General features: G+C 37.8%; 1 protein-coding gene across 2 annotated transcripts; it reads right to left on the bottom strand.

The window, feature by feature from the left end:
* Positions 1-479: 479 nt before the first annotated feature.
* psmc4 (proteasome 26S subunit, ATPase 4) lies at positions 480-20,624 on the bottom strand. Of its 2 annotated transcripts, none has more exons than XM_061717762.1 (11): positions 20,525-20,624; positions 18,242-18,340; positions 17,040-17,226; positions 13,539-13,685; positions 11,576-11,685; positions 10,133-10,226; positions 8,158-8,325; positions 6,190-6,266; positions 3,142-3,310; positions 984-1,039; positions 480-895 (listed from the first exon to the last, which is right to left on the bottom strand). In XM_061717762.1, the coding sequence occupies exons 1-11, from the start codon at positions 20,564-20,566 to the stop codon at positions 782-784; spliced, it is 1,263 nt and encodes a 420-aa protein (XP_061573746.1). In that variant the 5' UTR covers positions 20,567-20,624; the 3' UTR covers positions 480-781. The 2 variants fall into 2 exon arrangements, with proteins under 2 accessions (XP_061573746.1, XP_061573747.1); XM_061717763.1 differs by having other exon boundaries at positions 20,534-20,614.
* Between the last annotated feature and the right edge of the window lie 1,924 nt (positions 20,625-22,548).

Consider the following 22,548-nt stretch of genomic DNA (forward strand, 5'->3'; position numbering starts at 1 on the left):
TGCATAGGTATATTATTTATAATTGCTCTGGTATATCATTTATTTATATCCATTTATAATGCTCAGGTATAATATTGTAATGAAGTGCTGTAATATTTTTATAATGTAATAACAGGTATATTTTTGATAAAGTAAAGCTTGCTGTTATATTTATTTATTTTTATTTTGTATTCACGCAAAAATTGAAATAAAAACAAGCGTTAGGACCTCATAAGTTTTTTACTTCCTCCTACTCCTTTTCAGGCATGAAGGTTTATTTCCCTTTGATTTGTTTAATGACTGTTTTGTATTCTTTTCTGATGTTTTGTGTAAATGTTTTTCTTTTTTATTTATAATTAATATGCTCGTAATAAAGATTTCAATCAATCAAACCCCGCCCACTTACAGACCCAACATCCCTCTGAAAATCAGTGACAGGAAGTGAGTTCCTCCCAGGATCAAAGCTCAGGTCGGTACTGATGACAATAACCACCCGTTACTTTCATTCAAATGGAAAACAGCTTTAATGGACTATTATTCTTTAAGTGAGAACATACAGATAACAAATGTCGTAACGATCCGGTGGAGACTCCGTCATGTGGTGCATCGTGTCCGGGCCGAGACCCGGGTCGATCTCTGGGGGTAAATTTAGTCCAGAAACCAAAGCTGCAGATCCAGAAAGAAACAGTGAGACAAACGGAGGAGGATACCGGCCTGGTCCCCCGGGACGTCGTCTGGTCCCCGGGACGTCGTCTGGTCCCCGGGACGTCGTCTGGTCCCCGGGACGTCGTCTGGTCCCCCTCTACTTGTAGAACTCGTGCTCCTGCTCGTCCTTCTTGATCACCGTCTTGTAAGCTTTCTCAAAGTCCTTGGCCAGGACGATGTAGCGGTTCTCCCGCACCGCCAGCATGCCGGCCTGGAGGAACACAGAGGTCACGCAGAGGTCACGCAGAGGTCACCGTTAACAGTTCTGGTTCTGAACACGGGGAACACGAACAACTCACCTCCTGGCAGATGGAGTTGATGTCGGCTCCAGAGATCTTATCGGGCCGGGCCACGTCTGTGGGAGAGTTAAGGAAGACTGACGACGCCGACGACGACGACGACGACGACGCCGGAGCGTCAACTAGAACTCTGATCAAACCAGAACCAGCAATCGGGCTGAACGGTGTCGGAGGAAAAGCTGCAGACGAGTCCGACAAACAAATGCTGGAGGCCGGCTACTAAACCGGGTCTCGATTACAGAAACAGAGAAACAAGTTTATGTATAATTAATAATATAATTAGGGATGTTTGATTGGCGGCCGGCACAGCCGATGTTGTAGCTGCCATCATTTTCACTGCTGTTGTGAGTAAACACCTAACATCGCAGCATGCTTCATATCTTAGAGACATGCATGTTTTGATGTTAATTTTACTAAAATACCATCTTAACCTGTTAACCTCCAGGGATTTTGGACGTGAATTTCACCTGAACACCTTTAACTGTCAAAATTAAAACAACAATATCTCCACAATTAAAAGAACAATATGCATAATCTTTCACATAAACACACATACATTTACAGTGTCAGAAAAATTGTGAGGATGATTGAGTTTCATAAAGTGCTGGTTTTGTTGCCTCTTCTTCCTCTGAGTTTCTGGTTAACGACCACGAGCGTTTACAGCGCCATCTAGTGGACATTTACTGCACACATGTGGAAGCAGGAGGCAAGATTACACACTAAAGTACAAGTGGATGATTGTGTGTGAATACTAGGGCTGGGCAGTACAGTATAAAAAATGTATCACTTCTTTCTTTCTTTCTTTCTTTCCTGGCTCATTTCTTTCTTTCTTTCTTTCTTTCTTTCTTTCCTGGCTCATTTCTTTCTTTCTTTCTTTCTTTCTTTCTTGGCTCATTTCTTTCTTTCTTTCTTTCTTTCTTTCTTTCTTTCCTGGCTCATTTCTTTCTTTCTTTCTTTCTTTCTTTCTTTCCTGGCTCATTTCTTTCTTTCTTTCTTTCTTTCCTGGCTCATTTCTTTCTTTCTTTCTTTCTTTCTTTCCTGGCTCATTTCTTTCTTTCTTTCTTTCTTTCTTTCCTGGCTCATTTCTTTCTTTCTTTCTTTCTTTCTTTCTTTCTTTCTTTCTTTCTTTCTTCTTTCTTTCTTTCTTTCTTTCTTTCTTTCTTTCTTTCTTTCTTTCTTGGCTCTTTTCTTTCTTTCTTTCTTTCTTTCTTTCTTTCTTTCTTTCTTTCTTTCTTTCTTTCTTTCTTTCTTTCTTTCTTTCTTTCTTTCTTTCTTTCCTGGCTCATTTCTTTCTTTCTTTCTTTCTTTCCTGGCTCATTTCTTTCTTTCTTTCTTTCTTTCCTGGCTCATTTCTTTCTTTCTTTCTTTCTTTCCTGGCTCATTTCTTTCTTTCTTTCTTTCTTTCCTGGCTCATTTCTTTCTTTCTTTCTTTCTTTCCTGGCTCCTTTCTTTCTTTCTTTCTTTCTTTCTTTCTTTCTTTCTTTCTTTCTTTCTTTCTTTCTTTCTTTCTTTCTTTCCTTTCTTTCTTTCTTTCTTTCTTTCTTTCTTTCTTTCTTTCTTTCTTTCTTTCTTTCTTTCTTTCTTTCTTTCTTTCTTTCTTTCTTTCTTTCTTTCTTTCTTTCTTTCTTTCTTTCTTTCTTTCTTTCTTTCTTTCTTTCTTTCTTTCTTTCTTTCTTTCTTTCTTTCTTTCTTTCTTTCTTTCTTTCTTTCTTTCTTTCTTTCTTTCTTTCTTTCTTTCTTTCTTTCTTTCTTTCTTTCTTTCTTTCTTTCTTTCTTTCTTTCTTTCTTTCTTTCTTTCTTTCTTTCTTTCTTTCTTTCTTTCTTTCTTTCTTTCTTTCTTTCTTTCTTTCTTTCTTTCTTTCTTTCTTTCTTTCTTTCTTTCTTTCTTTCTTTCTTTCCCGCACACGTACGTTGTGCGTGGATTTAACACGGATCTATAAATCATCTTTACACAAAAACGTCATCAACAGGAATTTATCGTTTTTACCGTGAGATACAAATTCTTACCGTGGGGAATTTCTTTCACGGTAAATCGTGAACGGTAAAATATCATCCATTCCTAGTGAATACTGGACCAGAACCGACCCCCCCGAGGAGGAGTGAGAGGTCCAAACAAGTCGTAAAGACACAAACTAAAGTATTGTGAATAGAAGGATACAGTCCTCCAGGTCCACCTCCTCCGACAGGTTCATCTTGCTGGTGATGGTGGAGAAGATGAGGCGTTTCTGCCGACGGTCGGGCAGCGGGAACTCGATCTTCCGGTCCAGACGGCCGGGCCGGAGCAGCGCCGGGTCCAGGGTGTCGGCCCGGTTGGTGGCCATGATCACCTGAGGGGTCATAGGTCATGAGAGGCATCGCTGCAGGAGTTTCACCTCATAAAACACAGTATTATCCTCAAACACGAACTTTTAAATGCTCAAATCTGCTTTAGAGCTTTACAATAACTTACTTTTCAATCCTGGATTCACATTAAAAAGCAACATGAAGCAGCATCCGGACATAACCAGACAATCAAGATGTAAAAACGACAGCTGCTCACCCTCGGTACAGAACGTACCGGGCCAATCACAGCACGTCTTTGATACAAATCTCTCTCACAAAGACGGAGCGAAACAAAAACAGTCTGGTAAGTCGAATTCATTCCCAATAATTCAGAATATCGTTCAGTTGTAACTAACGGTGGCCGAGACCCGGCATTGCTGAAAATAAAAACGCTGCAAATAAAAACAAAACGCCGCTGCAAATAAAATAAACGCTGCAAATAAAATAAACGCTGCAAATAAAATAAACGCTGCAAATAAAATAAACGCTGCTGCAAAAAAAAAAAAAAAAAATGCAAATAAAAAAGCCACAACGGAAGTGAATTACCGGGGACTATTTTCGCTGATGCACCGGTGTTTTTTATGTGAGAGGAGAAGAAGAAGACGAAGAGGACGCAAGTGAAAAGGAAGAAATAAGAAGAGCGAGGAATAAGAAGAACAACGAACGAGAAAATAAGTGAAAAGGTTAGTGTTCAACGTCGCTACGTGTAATTTTTAATGTGTTGCCAAAAACACCGGTGCATCGGCAAAAATAGTCCCCGGTTTATTTTATTTGCAGCGGGGTTTCTTTATATTTTCAGCGTTTCTTTTATTTTCCGGTCTCGGCCACCGTAGTAACTAAAACAGAAAAATAAACTCACATTTTAAATCATTCTTGTTCCACAAATCCACCAATAAAAAGTGGAGGAGGTGAGCGTCGTACTACGTCCTGTGTAGTCCAACATTTGATTATGATGTAGATTTGAAAACTGGGTTTAATCTAAAAACCTGGCGTTGACGTCTAATTACAGAAAGGTACCGTATTTTCGCGACCATATGGCGCACTGTGTGGAAAGGCGCACCCTCAGTTTTGTGTGTCATTTTTGGTTTTAAAACACACATACGGCGCACCGACCCAAAAGGCGCCGTCTACGGAGACGGAGCTGCACACACACGCGTTGCAAAACACACACGCGCTAAAAATACAGCAGAAGCAAAACTTAGTTTGATATTTTATTTCACTTTTCACATCAATCAAACCCTTCAAAGGTTCATATTCTGTTTCTGCATTAAAGAATTTTAAAAAAACCACCGGGTTGCTGCACAAACCTGTCTCAGCCACTGATCATCTCCTCATCCATCCAGCCCTTTTCATTTCACTCTGGCTGGAAAAGTCTCTTTAGGGAACGCTTTTCTTTTAAAAATCCCGACCGCGGCGGTCCCGGGTCCCGCTCCCCGTCTGCTCCCTCGCGCTGGACCGGGTCCCGGGTCCCGGGTCCCGGTCCGCCCCCCCCCGCGCTGGTCCCGCGGCGGACCGGGTCCCGCGTCCCGGGACCCTCGCGCTGGTCCCGCTCACACACGCGCTGTCGGGGAGCCGGTACCGGGGTTTGTATCCGACAGGAGCTCCGTTAATTCAGCTGCGCCAGTCCGAATTTCCAGACCTTCTCTCAGCTTCTTGATCATCATCATCCCTTCATCCAGCCCCCTCTTTTCATTCACCCTTATAATGACTCCGGCTGGAAACCTCTTATGCAAAGTTTTTCTTTTAAAAATCACCATAAGTTTCTGTCCATCAGCTGCGCCAGTCCAGCACCACATAGCCTACATGAGAATCTGTGTGTCGCGCCGCGAATACACACACGCGCATGTCGGGATCCGGTACCGGGTTTGTAACCGACAGATTTGGCTGCAAATCTCGGAAAGTGAAGCTGATCAGACCTGAGACAGACCCCAGAAATCTCTGCTCTTAAAGCGGCCGGGAACCAGGTCATCGGACCCGCTTGGGGAACCAGGAAGTCGGCTGCAGCAGCGACCATCACCGCGCTGCTGCAGCCGCTGCTTTAACCGGGGAATGTGGACGGTTCCGACCGGCCGGCGCTGCAGAACACTCACACACAAGTGTGCTTATTTAAATAGAGCGGAGCAAAACTTAGTTTGATTGTATTTTATTTCACTTTACACATCAAGCAAATCCTTAAAAGTCTTCATCATCTGTTTCGCATTAAACAGCTCAGTGGAGTCTCATTCAGCTTCACCCGCCCCCTTCTCTTTTTACCTTCTCATGGTGGCCGACCTGACATTACCGTAATTCAGGTAATAGACACGGCGCACCGTTTCTTAAGGCGCCCGGCACATTTAAAAAAAAAAAAAAAAAAAAAAAAAAAAAAAAAAAAAAAAAAGAAAGTTGCGCCTTATGGTCGCGAAAATACGGTAATGTGGACTAGAAGGTGATGGTTGCTTGCAGAGCTACATAATTAGTTATGTAACGATGTCTGACGTTACAACCCGTGTCCAAACAAGGACAGACTTTATCGCGTCTGAACGGTCCAACATCGATCAAGCGGAGCGGCTTCGTCGCTACCAAAGTCGTATTAAAACTGCACTATTTCAGAGCTCATAAAACTGGTTCAAGGTCAGTAAGAATAAAAATATTCATACATAAGGCGTCCCGGATTATGAGGGCGCTGCTGTTTTTGAGAAAAATGAAGGATTTTAAGTGGCTTATAGCACAGTAAACACGGTGGTAAGAAGAGAGGCGTGAAATCCTGCAGGATCCCTCCAAGTGAAGTCTGCCGGCAGCTCGGCCCCCCGGCCGGTGACTGCAGATCTCCAGCTGAACGACAGCTAGATTCCAGCGGAGCTGAAGGACGAGCGGCTCTCGGAGCTCACTCAGCGTCTGGACTCACCTTGACATTGACGTTCTGGTCAAAGCCGTCCATCTGGTTGAGCAGCTCCAGCAGGATCCTCTGCACCTCCCTGTCGGCTGCAGAGAGAGAACAACGGTAGATTTACTCACAACGCAGAGGAGAGAGGACGACGTCTGGACAGAGATCTGGAGACGGCTACATAAATCTTCTATTTGTGTGTGACCCAAGTCTTATTCAGTGCAAAGTTGTACCTTGTTACCTGCTATACTAAGGCTCGACTGGCTAAGATTAGGGCTGGGGATCGATTCAAATATCAAGAATCGATTCGATTCCGATTCAGAATCGATTATCACGATTCGATCCGATATTGATTTGGGTTAGTGTTATTAAAACTGTTTTTTCAGCTGTTGCATGAATGATATGACTGTAGTTCTGCAACATATTAATACTAGTATTATATTGAGATTCAACAGCAAGTATTGCAGCTAATGATGCTGTAAGGACCAATCAGCTCCCAGAATGCTGATAGAACTGAAACAGAAACATCGTGTAGAATTATCAAACAGATCCAGGGACGAAACAGAGACGGAGGAAATCGCTTTTAGTTTCTCCCCGTTTATGAGAATTTGGTTTTTATCATTTTTTGCAAATGTAACCCCAAGACAGTTTATAAAGCAAAGAAATATAGACATTTTATGCAATTATAACTGAAAACTTTAATGTTTTCATACCTTTAAACATATTTAAAGGCAAAAACATGGCACCAGTTATTCTCGTGTCCAACAAAACATTCCTTTTTTGGGCATAAACAAAAAAATACCAAAAGTTGCAATGTAATGATGACAAAAAAACATTTTTTTTTTTTTTTTTTTTTTAAATCGATCTTTAGACATATGAATCGATTTTTTAGGAATTAATATGAGAATTGATTTAAAATCGGAGAATCGATCTTTTCAACACAGGCCTAGCTAAGATTTATGATAATGCAACTCCGTCTTGTGATAGGTGTCAGCAATCTCCTGCAAACTTAATAACCATGTTCTGGAACTTCCCTATATAATTATTGGACTAAGATTTTGTGCAGTAATTCAGGGTTGTTCCCACTTCCTTCACCAAGTCTAAAAAGGATGTACTGGCTTTTGCTACCCTGAAGATTCATTGTAATTAATTGGAAATCAGCAATACTGCCCCGTCATGCCCGCTGGATTACAGATACCCTTTATTTTCTTAAACTGGAGAAAATCAGACTGCCCTTAACTGGCTGCTCCGGTAAATTTGGGAAATTATGGGGCCCATTCCTTCAATTCGTTAAGACAGATCTCCCACTTACCCCTGACTGATGTGACTGAAGCAGCTTAGAGACCTGCAGATATGTTATTTCTGTTGTGATGAGGGTTATAAGCCGCCTCTTTAACTTCTTCTCTTAACTCTATTGCAATTCACTATTACCTGACTGATGTGCCTGTGCCTTAGTTTGTTTTTTTATTTAAAATTTAAATATTATATATATTTTAGTTTTTTTTTATTCACTTAGTTGTTGTTTTTTTATTATTATTATTTTTAATTTATGTTATTTGTGAAAGGGGCAGATCAGATAAGATTCTTCTTCTTTCTGCTCCCTTTTCATTCACAAGTTAGGAACATTTGTATTTGTATTGAATGGTTTTGTTTTTTGAATGAAATAAAGAATAAAATGAAATATATATTATGTATTAATTGTTTATTTTTATTAATTAATTATATTAATAATTCTCATCACAATTCTTTATTTTTTGTAATTGTCTGTTTCTGTCGTAGTTTTATTCCTTTTTTTTTTATGTATCTATCTAATTATTTTATTGTGGTTGTTCTAATTTTAGTTGCAGCATACCCGAACACTTAAGTGACCACTGTCTTTTTCCTAAAAGAAAAATGTATGCTTAACTCTCTGTAAATGTTTTAATATAATTGTATACATCTGTAAAACCCAATAAAAAAAAGGAGAGAGAGAGAGACTGGTACTGGTACCTCCGGTCTGGGCGTCGAAGCGCTTGGTGGCGATGGCGTCGATCTCGTCGATGAAGATGATGGCGGGAGCGTTCTCCTTGGCCAGCCGGAACACGTCCCGCACCATCCGGGGACCTTCACCCAGATACTTCTGCACAAACTCGGAGCCCACCACGCGGATAAACGCCGCTGGAGACGGAGAAGACGACAGGTTAGTTAGTCTGACTGATAAACGCCGCTGGAGACGGAGAGGAGGAGGAACTTTAGTTAGTCTGACTGATGAACGCCGCTGGAGACAGAGAGGAGGAACTTTAGTTAGTCTGACTGATAAACGCCGCTGGAGACGGAGAGGATAAAGTTTAGTTAATCTGACTGATGAACGCTGCTGGAGACGAGGAGGAGGAACTTTAGTTAGTCTGACTGATAAACGCCGCTGGAGACGGAGAGGAGGAGGAACTTTAGTTAGTCTGACTGATAAACGCCGCTGGAGACGGAGAAGACGAACTTTAGTTAGTCTGACTGATAAATGACGACATCTACTGGTTACTGCGGGAATAAAATCCTCCTTAAATCAGAAACACCAGGAAAGAGAAGAACCAGAAAACTGGACTGATGGACTGAAAGAAAAGATCTCTCCACAACATGACGTTGCTGTTGTTTTTATTTTTGTTCGCTTTAATCTTTGAGTGAGTTGAAAGATGCTTTAACCCTTTATGATCGACTGGAGCGCCGGCGCTCCCGTTGATTTTCAAAACGTACAATTACAACCAAATAAAACAGAGAAATAATTATTTTTCCAGGTTAAACAGGAAGAGTTTCACTTGCATATCCTGCATTTAGTGTCCCAGAATTTTAATACATAAAATCACATAATAATCCAGTAAAAATGCGGAAATCTTCATAACTGACATCATGGGTTATTTAGAGATCCGGTACGGGGTTTTATTACAGTATTTTTTCACGTCACTTCCCACGAAAAGGGAACATCATTCCCCAGGGAAACTAGTCGGTTTGGAATTGCGCTGTTGTTCGTGCTTTTTATCAGAGATTTTCACGAAACATTCAGCCACACACAAAGCAAAGTTTTGGAGTTCAGCGCCGGATGAAAACGCGATATATAAAATTAAATATCTCAAAAACTAAAGTATGAATTCATTTAAAATACATTTCCTGGGTTTTGAAAGGCTTCTGTAATCTAGCTGTGGGATTTCTGTATTTAGAAAATCTTTTGGTAGTTATTTGCACTTTTTAGCAATTTATTTAGTTAGTATGGACTTGTAACATACAGATTATTAAAGATTGGCTTATATGGGTTGTTTTGATGCATAGCAAATAAAAATACTCCATAAAATGGCAGTATAGCTGGCGAGAAATAACATCAGAAATAAATTCCATAAATGGCTCTAAGATTGAACATAATTTCTGTACAATATATCTGGGAAATATACCAACTAAACTAAATACCTCAGACAAATACCTCCTTAAAATATTACTAGTAGCTTCCAAGAAAACAATAACGAGGAAATGGCTAAACAAAGAGCCTCCAACAAAAAGAGAGTGGGTAACAATTGTAAAGGAGATGTTTGTCATGGAAAGGCTGACATTTTCTCTCAGACTCAAGAAATAAATTTGAAGTATTGGTACAAATGGGTGATGCACATGAATGCTGTAAAGGAAGACCTTTTATGTTAACGTATTATGAACATGTTCTTTCTTTCCTTTCACAATTACTACAAGATGCACCCCATTATTATTATTTCGTTGTCACCCATTTATCAGATATCTAGGTAAATCCTCTTTGTTCTCAAGAGTAATATGGACTAAGGATGAAATGAACACAGAAAAGACAAACTGTATTGTGCCGACCCTGGTATCCCATCTAAAAAAAATGGCAGTACAGCATGCAAACATGTAACAATAAGCTTAGTTCTTGTTCTATGGTAGCTCATAGAAGTGCAGAAGGAACAGAAACTCCTCAGAAACATGTGTTACTCACCGGTGGTGTGATGAGCCACGGCCTTGGCCAGCATGGTCTTCCCACAGCCGGGGGGGCCGTACATGAGGACTCCCCGGGGCGGGTCGATGCCGATCTGGAGACGTGAAAATGGTATTAAAACACTGTTCAAGCTCGACCCGACGGTTCGCAGCCGACAAACAAACCCGTGATTTTAAACCGCAACCTGATAATAAAATAGTAAATAAAAGCAGCTCAAGCAGCAGAAGTGTACGACGGAGTATTAGGGCCAAACTAAGACAAAAAAAAAAAAGGAAATTACGAGAATAAAGTCACAACTTTATTCTCATATTATTATGACTTTATTCTCTTAATTTAATGACTTTATTCTCATAATTTCCAATTTTTTTGTTGTCTTAGTCTGGCCCTAATACTCCGTCATAGAAGTGTCATCGTAAGTAGAGGTAAAGAAGGTTTTCCACTTATTTAGGAAGGAGATCAGGGCGTCTACATGTTCAACAAAGTTAAATTTAAGACTTTTTAATACAATTTTCAAACTAAATTTAAGACCAAAAAGACAGTCACACACATGAACCTAATGTAACAATGTAACAGATGAAACGTAAGCTCACTTATGTTACTTGAAGGACTTGACACAAAACTCTCACTCACAATACTCTGCATATGAGACTCCAGCGCTTTGATCCTTTTACTTCAAACATTAACAGCAAACCTGAACGCCTCGCTGTCATCTTAGCTTTCACGCCTCCACGAGAAACTGGAATTTTCGAGCCGTTTGTCTCTAAATTTACATTCACCCATATTTACTGGCCTCGTCTCGAGACTACGCTGAGGTCGAGGTTGCCAGATCTGACAGGTTCCAGCCCAAACGTGAATAAAAACCCACCGAAATAATGAAAAACCAGCCGGAATCAGACATTCTCTATGATAAAACAATCAATAATTAAATGTGTGATAAATGTCAAACTTCACAACACGACTAAATAGGCCCCAAAAAGGTTCAGGCTCCAAACAAAGACTACAATTAAATTAGTGAGTCGATTAAAGCAAATAAGTCATCAGTGAGTTTTTTGTGCAAGTTTCTACTTTTTTCTGTCATAATGGAAACTTTTTTGTTAATAATTTCTCCTAAGTATTTAGTAAAAACCAGGAAAAGCAGCCCACATTTTATCACCCTGCCCAGTCCTGTATTTTTCAGCCTCATTGGGAGGAAACCAGCTCAACCTGGCAACCCTGACTGAGGCGTCTAACAACTGTAAACAGATTTATTTCTCCTCTAAAATTTTCCTTTTCAAAGTGTAAGAAAACTTTAATGACGATGGATAAATTCCCTACAAAATTAGACCCTTAGATTGAGATTTAAGACATTTAAAGGCCTTATTTTAGGAAAATGTAATTTAAGACTTTTAGATGGAGATGCTGGATACTCTTGGTGCTCCTGTGTTGACATGCTGAACCTCTCACCTGTTTGTAGAGCTCAAAGTGAGTGAGCGGCAGCTCCACGGCTTCTCGGACTTCCTGCTTCTGGATGTCCATCCCGCCGATGTCGGCGTACATCACATCAGGCTTCTGGTCTGGAATCACAAAGACCGGTTACATGAAACGGGGAATCAGGACGCAGCGAACGCAGCCCGAGGCGCCCAGGCTAGAGAAGCACCGGTCAGGGTTTTGAGGGCCGATCACCGATAACCGATCACCAAAATCAGTATCTGCCGATCACAGCGTGAAATCCATAAATTCTTCAATATTATTGTCTCATGTACACAACACTGACATTGTATTATTAGGAATAAAAATTAGGAGATGAGAAAGTATCATGAATTGACTGTTTTATTTCATTCTGATGCAATATTTCACTCTAGAGACTCTTAGAGACGATTTATACTCCTGTATCTTACTAGCTTAATCTTTCCTGTGGTAATAATTATGTACAACATGTCATCAACACAGACAACAGCAGACTTGTCACTCTCTTAGAGTTGATACAAGTTGTAAACTAATACTTAGTTTTCCTACGGAAAGAGGATTTAAATCTTAAATCAATAATCATGTCTGCCTCAGTCTGCTGCACCTCTCACTTTTTGTATAATTGTATACATGTTATTTTATTCAGAGTTGGCTGGGCGATTAATCGATTTTAAATCTAAATCAGATTTATTAAATCAAGACGATGTTAAAAAAAGGAAAATTGGAAAATGGATTTTCCTTTTTTTTGCAGCTGCATTACAGACTGAGCTCGTCTAGTCATCTTTGTTTGGTCAAGAAAATGGTAAATGTTGTCACTTTACTAAACTCAAGGAGGATTTACAGTATCTTTCAATTGCACTTTATTCCCAATAAGGAAATTTGTTTGCTATTTTTCTGTAAAAATAAAGATAAAATATTTGAAACAATTTATTCCATTGTCTTTTGTAGTTTTACCAACAAAAAAAATAATCGAAAATCGGGATTTTATTTTTGTCCGATATCGCCCAGCCCTAATTCAGAGCTGTCATTTTTCTCTACCTCAAACTTTTGCACCTTAGAGGTTTATTTGTATATATGTCAACAAGTACCACATTTGTTTATTTACTGCCTAAAGAGCGAAATAACCGGAGTCAAATTCCTTGTTGGACAATGTTCGAACCTGGAAACCAATAAAGATGATTCTGATTCTGAAAATAAAAATGAATTATTAAGCTTTGTGAAAGCTTCAGCGATAGTATCCGCCGCGTGTGAGGAAACTCTTCACACTAGAATCCACATGTCCCTCGTGAAGCGACTGACACGACTGTCGTCCTGCGAGAGGCTTTGGATGTGACTGATTATGTTCTGGTTAAACTCTGGCAGACATTTATCAGTGAAATATTAACGACGCGGCAGCGCGTACCGGGATCCAAGCAGCTAACGAGGCGGCTAAACCCGATGTCTTCTACAATAGAAAGCAGCTGATGAGAAAAGCGTATGAATTCCTTACGATGTAGTTCTTTATTTTTCTTGCTGTCGTTTATAGGTCTCTGTTACAGCGGAGTTAGCAGCGTGGCTGCACCTCCTTTTCTTTCTCTGCATTAGCGGCAACCAACTTTGGAAACTCAATATAATCCTTCGTGTGAGAAACTTTCAAATGTCTTATCAGCTTCGTTGTGTTGAAATTCTTTTATAACATTCCTCCTCGTGTATCTCCTTTGGACATGGCAAACTTCCAATTTGTTGTCATTTTCGGACATTGTAAAACTCCCGTACTCGTGACGCCCCCTCAGGACAGCTCAGTCTAAGGTGTGGGAACAAACGCAGCGCGGGCAGCGGTTTGTTGTTGTAAACGTCATCAGATCGGCTTTAAACTATTATTTTCCGATCAAAACCGATAGGAGCATTATCGGGCCGATACCGATCTGTTGCAGATCGATCGGTGCATCTCTAGTCCAACCCCCGACCTCCGACAGCTCACCTGACGTCAGCATCATGATGCTGCTGTCGGCCTCGGGGGGCAGCACGTCCACCAGGGCGTTGCTGTGCTTGTGCAGCGCCACCGAGGCGTTGGGCTTCAGCAGCTCTCTGTCGATGGTGCTCAGGATACGAACGTAGTAGTTGGAGCCTGAGGAGAAAACCAGCGGTTAGAGGAATTCAGGAGAAACTAGAAAACCAGCGGTTAGAGGAATTCAGGAGGAAACTAGAAAACCGGCGGTTAGAGGAATTCAGGAGGAAACTAGAAAACCGGCGGTTAGAGGAATTCAGGAGAAACTAGAAAACCGGCGGTTAGAGGAATTCAGGAGGAAACTAGAAAACCGGCGGTTAGAGGAATTCAGGAGGAAACTAGAAAACCAGCGGTTAGAGGAATTCAGGAGAAACTAGAAAACCAGCGGTTAGAGGAATTCAGGAGAAACTAGAAAACCAGCGGTTAGAGGAATTCAGGAGGAAACTAGAAAACCAGCGGTTAGAGGAATTCAGGAGAAACTAGAAAACCAGCGGTTAGAGGAATTCAGGAGAAACTAGAAAACCAGCGGTTAGAGGAATTCAGGAAACTAGAAAACCAGCGGTTAGAGGAATTCAGGAGAAACTAGAAAACCAGCGGTTAGAGGAATTCAGGAGGAAACTAGAAAACCGGCGGTTAGAGGAATTCAGGAGGAAACTAGAAAACCAGCGGTTAGAGGAATTCAGGAGAAACTAGAAAACCAGCGGTTAGAGGAATTCAGGAGGAAACTAGAAAACCGGCGGTTAGAGGAATTCAGGAGGAAACTAGAAAACCTAGAGGAATTCAGGAGGAAACTAGAAAACCAGCGGTTAGAGGAATTCAGGAGGAAACTAGAAAACCTAGAGGAATTCAGGAGGAAACTAGAAAACCAGCAGTTAGAGGAATTCAGGAGGAAACTAGAAAACCTAGAGGAATTCAGGAGGAAACTAGAAAACCAGCGGTTAGAGGAATTCAGGAGAAACTAGAAAACCGGCGGTTAGAGGAATTCAGGAGAAACTAGAAAACCAGCGGTTAGAGGAATTCAGGAGAAACTAGAAAACCGGCGGTTAGAGGAATTCAGGAGAATCTAGAAAACCAGCGGTTAGAGGAATTCAGGAGGAACTAGAAAACCTAGAGGAATTCAGGAGAAACTAGAAAACCAGCGGTTAGAGGAATTCAGGAGGAACTAGAAAACCTAGAGGAATTCAGGAGAAACTAGAAAACCTAGAGGAATTCAGGAGGAAACTCAGATTTGCAGCGGTCACACTGAATAATTCAGAAAAACTCAGTTTTCCCTGCTCAAGACATGCAGCCTCCTGCTCCTTCATTCATCAATAACCCTCAGCATCACTCTCTCCTTTATTTATCTATAGTCACTGTGGCATATTTGGATATTTATAATAATACATTTTATTTGTTAGCCGCCTTTCACAGAACTCAAGGTCGCCATACAACAATCAAAAAATATAAAAACACAATTTAAACAACAGAAAACAGCAAAGTTTGCAGCAGAACATAAAAGACAGTTATTGTAGGAGACAAACGACCTATAACTTTTTTCCAAAGTCCCATTATTTGTTGAACAAAAATGAAGCCAAAAAGGAAATTAATCCATTACCAGGAGCAATTTCCCCCGAAGAGAAGGGGATCCCATAATGTCTCCACAAGATTTGAGAGATTTAAGAGACAGTTTGACAGTTTTCTCTTCTGGAGTTTTCGGGTGTTTTAACATTCAAACATTATGGTTTGAATTTGTTTCTTTATTTCCCTCAACTGTCTTATTTTATACCAAAAATGGGATACAATGGCAGATCAACGTCTCTGCTCCTGATTTTCCAATAATCAAAGCATCAATCCTTAAGTATTTAGGTAAAAATCTGTCCGGCAAACACTTTTCTTTTCCTGCAGGTGGAATCTCAGTGATTTTTACCTGTTGTTACAATGTGATTTTTATGTTTAAATTAACAATGATAAATGTGTTTTTAGTTGCACACTTATACATAAATAGAAACTTTTTGGTCTCTTCATGAGCACAGCTTCAACAGATAAAATAAAATAACCGCATATGGAATTGTTTTGATGACTTCCTCTAAAATATTTTGAAGGAAAGGCTTGTTGTTGTTGAGGTTCCACGTCTAAAATGTGATCTATGATTCAACACAACAACTGCTGGCTTTGTAGGGACCTGCGCTGAACTTTCTCTCTGGTTTAGTCTCGCTGTAATTAACAACACTGAACACTAGGCGGCGATGTGTTTAAGTGGATTCATTTCAATTTCAATTCAATTTATTTTATTTGATAAGGAGGGACAGTGCACGTCATTATGCATTTTACAAAAATAAAAGCAGATGCACCAAATGTAGCCTATTGGCTAATTCCCATTGGCAGTCCCACCAGTTCATTTTAACAACACTGAACTAAAACCAGAGGTAAATTTTGAGTCTCTTGTTCTGTTCAGACTGTGTTGACTTTGTTTTGTTGAATGAAGATTTGACAACTAATCACTCGCTTGGTCATTCTATAGTTTTGACTTACTACTGAAACTACTACTAAGCAGGTTTTCTGCTATTAATGTTTAATGTATATTCCTGTTTGAAAAATGTGTTGGTGTCAAGTGTCACTCAGGTATCGATGGAGAAGGTTTTAAGTTATTCTGAGTAGACCTTTGCTGAAAAGATCAATTTTCCGATTCTAAATCGATTCTCATATTAATTCCTAAAAATCGATCCGTATGTCTAAAGATTAATTTTTTCTTCTTCATTACATTAGAACTTTTGGTATTTTTTCATCCAAAAAATGAATGTTTTGTGAGACATGAGCATAACTATTGCTATGTTTTTGTCTTTAAATATGTTTAAAAGGTATGAAAAAAGTTTTCAGTTATAATTGCATAAATTGTCTATATTTCTTTGCTTTATATACCGACTTGGGGTTCCATTTGCATAAAATGCTAAAAACCAAATTCTCACAAATGGGAAAAAATAAAACAGATTTCCTCCGTCTCTGTTTCCTCCCTGGATCTGTTTGGTAATTCTGCCCCACGATGTTTCTGTTTCAGTTCTTTCAGCATTCTGGGAGGTGATTGGTCCTTACAGCATCATTAGCTGCAATACTTGCTGTTGAATCTCAATATAATACTAGTATTAATATGTTGCACAAATACACAGTCATATAATTCAGGCAACAGCTGAAAAAACAGTCTTAATAAACACTAAACCAATCGAATCGGATCAAATCAAAGCGTGATAATCGATTCTGAATCTTCAGAACCAGAATCAATTCTTGACATTTGAATCAATCCCCAGCCCTGATTCTGAGCCCTGAACATGCTGGAAACTACTGTACTGTATCTTCCTAAGTTCTACCTCGGGGAAAAGCAATAAACCTGATTTCCAACTGCAGCTCCGGTCTTTGGTCCCACATAGACCCAAAACTAAAACACAAAGAACAGAAAGGAAAGAGCCAGAAACCCCGGTGGGATCTGTGCAGCGTTCCCACCTGTGGTGGAGCCGACGATGGCCGTGTTCTGATCCACGGCCTCCAGGAACTGTCCGATCACCAGAGGGATGCTCTGTATCCTCTTCACCTCCTCCTGGGCGTGCAGGAACTCCTTCTTCAGGTTCTTCTGCTCATCTTTGATGTATTCCTCCTGGACCTCCAGGAACTCCAGCTCCTGCTGCAGCTTCTGCAGACACACGAGACGAGAGACGGACAAAGAGGAGGATGAAACAGACAGGAGACTGAAGGTTTTCCACCGTTATTACATTTGTATGTGCCGTTTTAACTGGAAGAGTTTTGCATGATGCATAAACATCCAGGTGACTGTTTAATGGTGTGCTGGAGAAAACACCAGTAGAGTTGCTTTCGTCAAGGAAAAATTATGACTAAATATCGTCGTCAACGAACCTTTATCACCTGAGGAAAATGAGACGAGACGCAACGAAAATGCTGGTCATGTGACGATAAGAATAATTAATTAAATATATAATGCAATATCGTATAGGAATAGAAACAAGACTAAAATGTAGATTACAAAATAAAAACTCTGCTAAAATGTGTCTTCATTTTTGTTGACCAAAACGAGACAAAATGTTACAAAGATCCTTAATTTCCATTTTTTAAATAGTTTCCTCTGGACGTGGAAAAGAAAACCCAATGTGTCGTCAAAAAAGAAAAAGATGGGGAGAAATGCGGCAAAATAAATATGTCGTAAACTCAAATTAGAGTGTTCTGTATCTGGAAAGAATGTATTCTTGAGTCTATAAGGTAACAATAATATAATAATAAGATTACCTTGTTTGAATTGTAAAATGGGTTTGGATAAATATAATCTTTGACTAAAACTAGACTAAAATGGACAATTCTGACTAAAATAAGACTAAAATGCTCAGACTTTTAGTCGACTGAAACTTGACACGACTAAAAGGAGTATGAATTTGACTAAAACTAATAAAAACTAAAATGATAGCTGGACCCAAAGACTAGAATAAAACTAGAATTGAAACAGGCTGATAAAAACAAAACTAAACATTAGTCAAAGTCTTTCATCTTCACAATATCTAGATGAAAAATCAACATAATCCTTGATGGATATTTCTGCCATATCTGAGAGAAGTGATGTTACAATAAATGGAAACCAGAATTAGAGGAGTTTATGAACACATTAGTGCATATGGTTTTAAAGAACATGATTGTGAGACCTTATATCTGGTGTAAAGGTCCTCCAGGTCTTCTGGCTCAGGGGTCAGGAAGGACAGACCCGTCTGAGGTCTGGAGATCAGGACCGCCGGCATCTCCTCCTGGGAAGAAACAAGACTTGATCCATAAACCAAATCACTGACAAAGGCAATCCAAGACATTGAAAAACTTATTCATGCATTCATTTTCAGTAGGTTGGATTATTGCAATGGCATCTATACTTTATTTCATAGCATTGTACTATTATTTCTTATCTCTATTTCCCTTTTTAATTGACTTGTTACTGTTTAATTGTGTCTTGCTGCTTTTAATGTTGATGTAAAGCTCTTTGAATTACCTTGTATTGAATTGTGCTATACTAATAAACCTGCCTTACACTGTTAAAGGGGACACAAATGGAAGCTTTCAAAGAAAATTAAGAAAATTAAATTTCAAGATTCAGCAATATCGAACTACAATGAAAATATTCTGCATAACAAATAATTGAGTAAGGCTATGGAACAGACTGAGTGTGGATCTGAAGCAATGTCCAAGCATCAACCAGTTTAAAAACAAAGATAAACTAATTATTTTTACAGGATAAAGGGAGGAGGGGGCTCTGCCGTTATGAGTCGTTTGTCTTTTTGTTTTCTTTTTTGGTACATTGTTGAGACTGATATTAATTCATAAATGGCCGGGTATATTTATATCAGTGTATATAGGTGTGAGGATGTATTATTATTGATATTTATATATTGATCTTTTGTTTTTTGTATAGAAATTAATTTAATTTTGATCATAATGAAATATAGTATAGGGGGTAGGATTTAATAAGTTTTTACTTCTTCCTACTCCTTTTCCAGCATGTTAATAATGGTGGATGCATGTTTTTATTTATATTTTTGTTTTCTTATTTACATTTATTTATTATTGTTTTGTTTTCACTACTGTTTCATGTTCGAAATAAATTTTCAATTAAAAAAAAATCAGTTTTTATTACTTCACAATCATATCGTCAGTTATAATTGTTGAGGGATTTATGAAATAAAAAATATTTTGCATCCAGATATTGATCTTAATGGAGTCTAATGAAGCATCACACGATTTACTAAAAATATGCAGCTAAAATGACACATCAGTGAACTATTTATATTCAATAAGTCACAGGTTGTAGTTTACATTTATAAACGTTATATTTTAAGTTTAAAAAAGTTGTATTTTGAGTTTATAAAAGGTTATATAGGTTATATTTTAAGTTTATAAAGGTTGTATTTTTCATTTATAAAAAGGTGGTATTTTTCATTTATAAAAAGGTGGTATTTTTCATTTATAAAAAGGTGGTATTTTTCATTTATAAAAGGTTATATTTTAAGCTTATACAAGGTTATATTTTTCATTTATAAAGGTTGTATTTTTCATTTAAAAAAAAGGTTATATTTTTCATTTATAAAAGGTTATATTTTTCATTTATAAAGGTTGTATTTTTCATTTATAAAGGTTGTATTTTCCATTTATAAAGGTTGTATTTTTCATTTATAAAAAGTTGTATTTTTCATTTATAAAAAGGTTGTATTTTTAATCGGTTGTATTCAAGTTTATAAAGGTTGTATTTTTCATTTATAGAAAGGTTATATTTTTCATTTATAAAAAGTTGTATTTTTCCTTTATAAAGGTTGTATTTTCCATTTATAAAAGGTTGTATTTTTAATCGGTTGTATTCAAGTTTATAAAGGTTGTATTTTTCATTTATAAAAGGTTGTATTTTTCCTTTATAAAGGTTGTATTTTTCATTTATAAAAGGTTGTATTTAAGTTTATAAAAAGGTTGTATTTTACATTTATAAAAGGTTATATTTTAAGCTTATAAAAGGTTATATTTTTCATTTATAAAAGGTTGTATTTTTCATTTTTAAAGGGTTTTATTTAAGTTTATAAAGGTTGTATTTTTAGCTCTTTGCTAACTTGAGAATCTCACAAAGAGACAACTTGACATCTTAACGTCAATTTCCTGCCCTAAATAACCATAAATAACAACATCTTAACGATTAACCTTCATTTGTTGGTTGTATGTGTTTATAAATCGTCTTAAATCGTTAAAAGTGCAGTTTTAGTTGCAGCTCCGTTAGCTCGGTGACGCAGCATCTGGGCAGAATGAATTAGCAGGTTTAACTCGGAAAAAACGATCCAAACACCGAAGAGACACCAACACAAACACACGCAGACGGCAGAGGGTTGAAAAGCATATTTACAAAAGCGTTTCATTAAAAGAAAACACGACTCAAAGGAGAAGAAATAAAGAAAAGTCACCATTCTCACCGGGCTCTTTTCCACCGCGACGAAGTCGTCCATGTTGATTCTGCGCGATGACGTCAGCACGTCGGTGCGTCGTGACGCCGATGTGATGATCTCTGGGTTTTGTAGTTTTTGTAAACTGAACATCCAACATGTTTTTTTTGGTCTGTCACAAAATTAGGAAATAAGTTCAGATAAACTATATGTTATCAACCTTCCAATACTATTTGCTAAATGTCATATTCATTGTACCAAATTTGCACACCAACGCCCGAATTTTATAGTATTTAAAGCACTTTTTTCATCCTATTTAAAATCTTTGAAAGAAAGTATGAATCCTAAAGCCAGCAAAACTAGAAGACTGTGTGAAGAATACAATTTAATATAAATCCTGTATCTCGAGCTTCTTTATTTTCTTTATTTTTATTTTTTGTTCTTTTACTTTATTGTTTTTCATGGATATGTAAATTTGAAATTTGAAATATTCTACATTTGTGTATCTACTTTTTGTCCTACAGTGATGTAACATTTTCCTGTGCATATATTTCAATTAAAAAAAAAGTTTTTTCTCCCCAGTTGTAATTACCGCCATCACTATTTCTAAGTGTTTAATTGTATTTTAAAGTATTTTATTGTATTATATTGTAATTTAAAGTATTTAAAGTATTTTATTGTATTTTGAAGTATTTTGAAGTACTTTACTGTATTATATTGTATTTTAAAGTATTTTATTGCATTTTAAACTATTTTCACGTATTTGATTTAAAGTATTTGATTGTATTACAATGTATTTTAAACTATATTTAAGTATTTTATTGTATTTGAGTATTTTAAAGTATTTTATTGTATTTTTGAGAATTTTAAAGTATCAAATTGGGACAAACGAGCCAAACACCACAGAGAGACCAACACAATCACACACAGACGGCAGAGAGTTTAAAAGCATATTTACAAAAGCGATTTACTAAAAGAAAACACGACTCAAAGGAAAAGAAAAAAAAAAGTCACCATTCTCACCGGGCTCTTTTCCACCACTACGAATACTCTACTGTATTTTAAAGTATTTGATTGTATTATATTGTATTTTTAAGTATTTTTCTGTATTTTAAAGTATTGGATTGTATAATAATGTATTTTAAAGTATGTTATTGTATTTGAAGGTATTTTAAAGTATTTTATTTAAAGTATTTTATTAAAGTATTTTATTGTATTTTTAAGTATTCTAAAGTATTTGATTGTATTTTCAAGTATTTTATTGTATTATATTGTATTCTATTTTATTTAAAGTATTTGATTGTATTATAATGTATTTTAGTTTTCAGAAATGATCGTTTTTAGTGAATTTGAGCTTCGTTTTCGTGTAAACGAACGGCCAAAACGCATGAAAACGCCACTGTTTTTGCTACGTGGAAACGGGGTCTTAATAACTCCCCCCCTTCCGCTTACGTAAGTGGTTCTTTCCTCTAGACCAGCAATCAGAATCAGAATCAGAATCATCTTTATTGGTTTCCAGGTTCGAACATTGTCCAACAAGGAATTTGACTCTGGTTATTTCGCTCTTCAGGCAGTAAATAAACAAATAAACAAATGTGGTACTTGTTGACATATATACAATTCTTGTACAAATAAACATCTAAGGTGCAGCAGTTTGAGGTAGATTTTTTTTTTTTTTCAAAGATTTGGTGCTACTTTGGAACCAGTTCTTCAATTTCAATTTCAATTTCCAATTTCAATTTCATTTTATTATCCCCCAGAGGGGAAATTCGCTTTACAGGGAGGGATAAAACCAAGAAACAAAAGGCACAAAAACACCGAGCACATTCACACAGCTAGGACACAGCACACAAAGTACACACAAATACCCTGGGGGGGACTGAGGATGTAGTGTGGAGAGTGGGGACTGGAGTTCACAGCTGTTCATTTATTGAGTTTTAAATTAAGTTGGTTGATGGCGTGAGTTATAAAATAATTTTTAAGTCTGTTTGATTTGGTCCTGGGCAATCTGAATCTCCTGCCAGAGGGTAAAAGTTCAAACTGGG

Source organism: Cololabis saira, chromosome 3, assembly GCF_033807715.1.
Source record: "Cololabis saira isolate AMF1-May2022 chromosome 3, fColSai1.1, whole genome shotgun sequence".
Taxonomy (NCBI): Eukaryota; Metazoa; Chordata; class Actinopteri; order Beloniformes; family Belonidae; genus Cololabis; species Cololabis saira.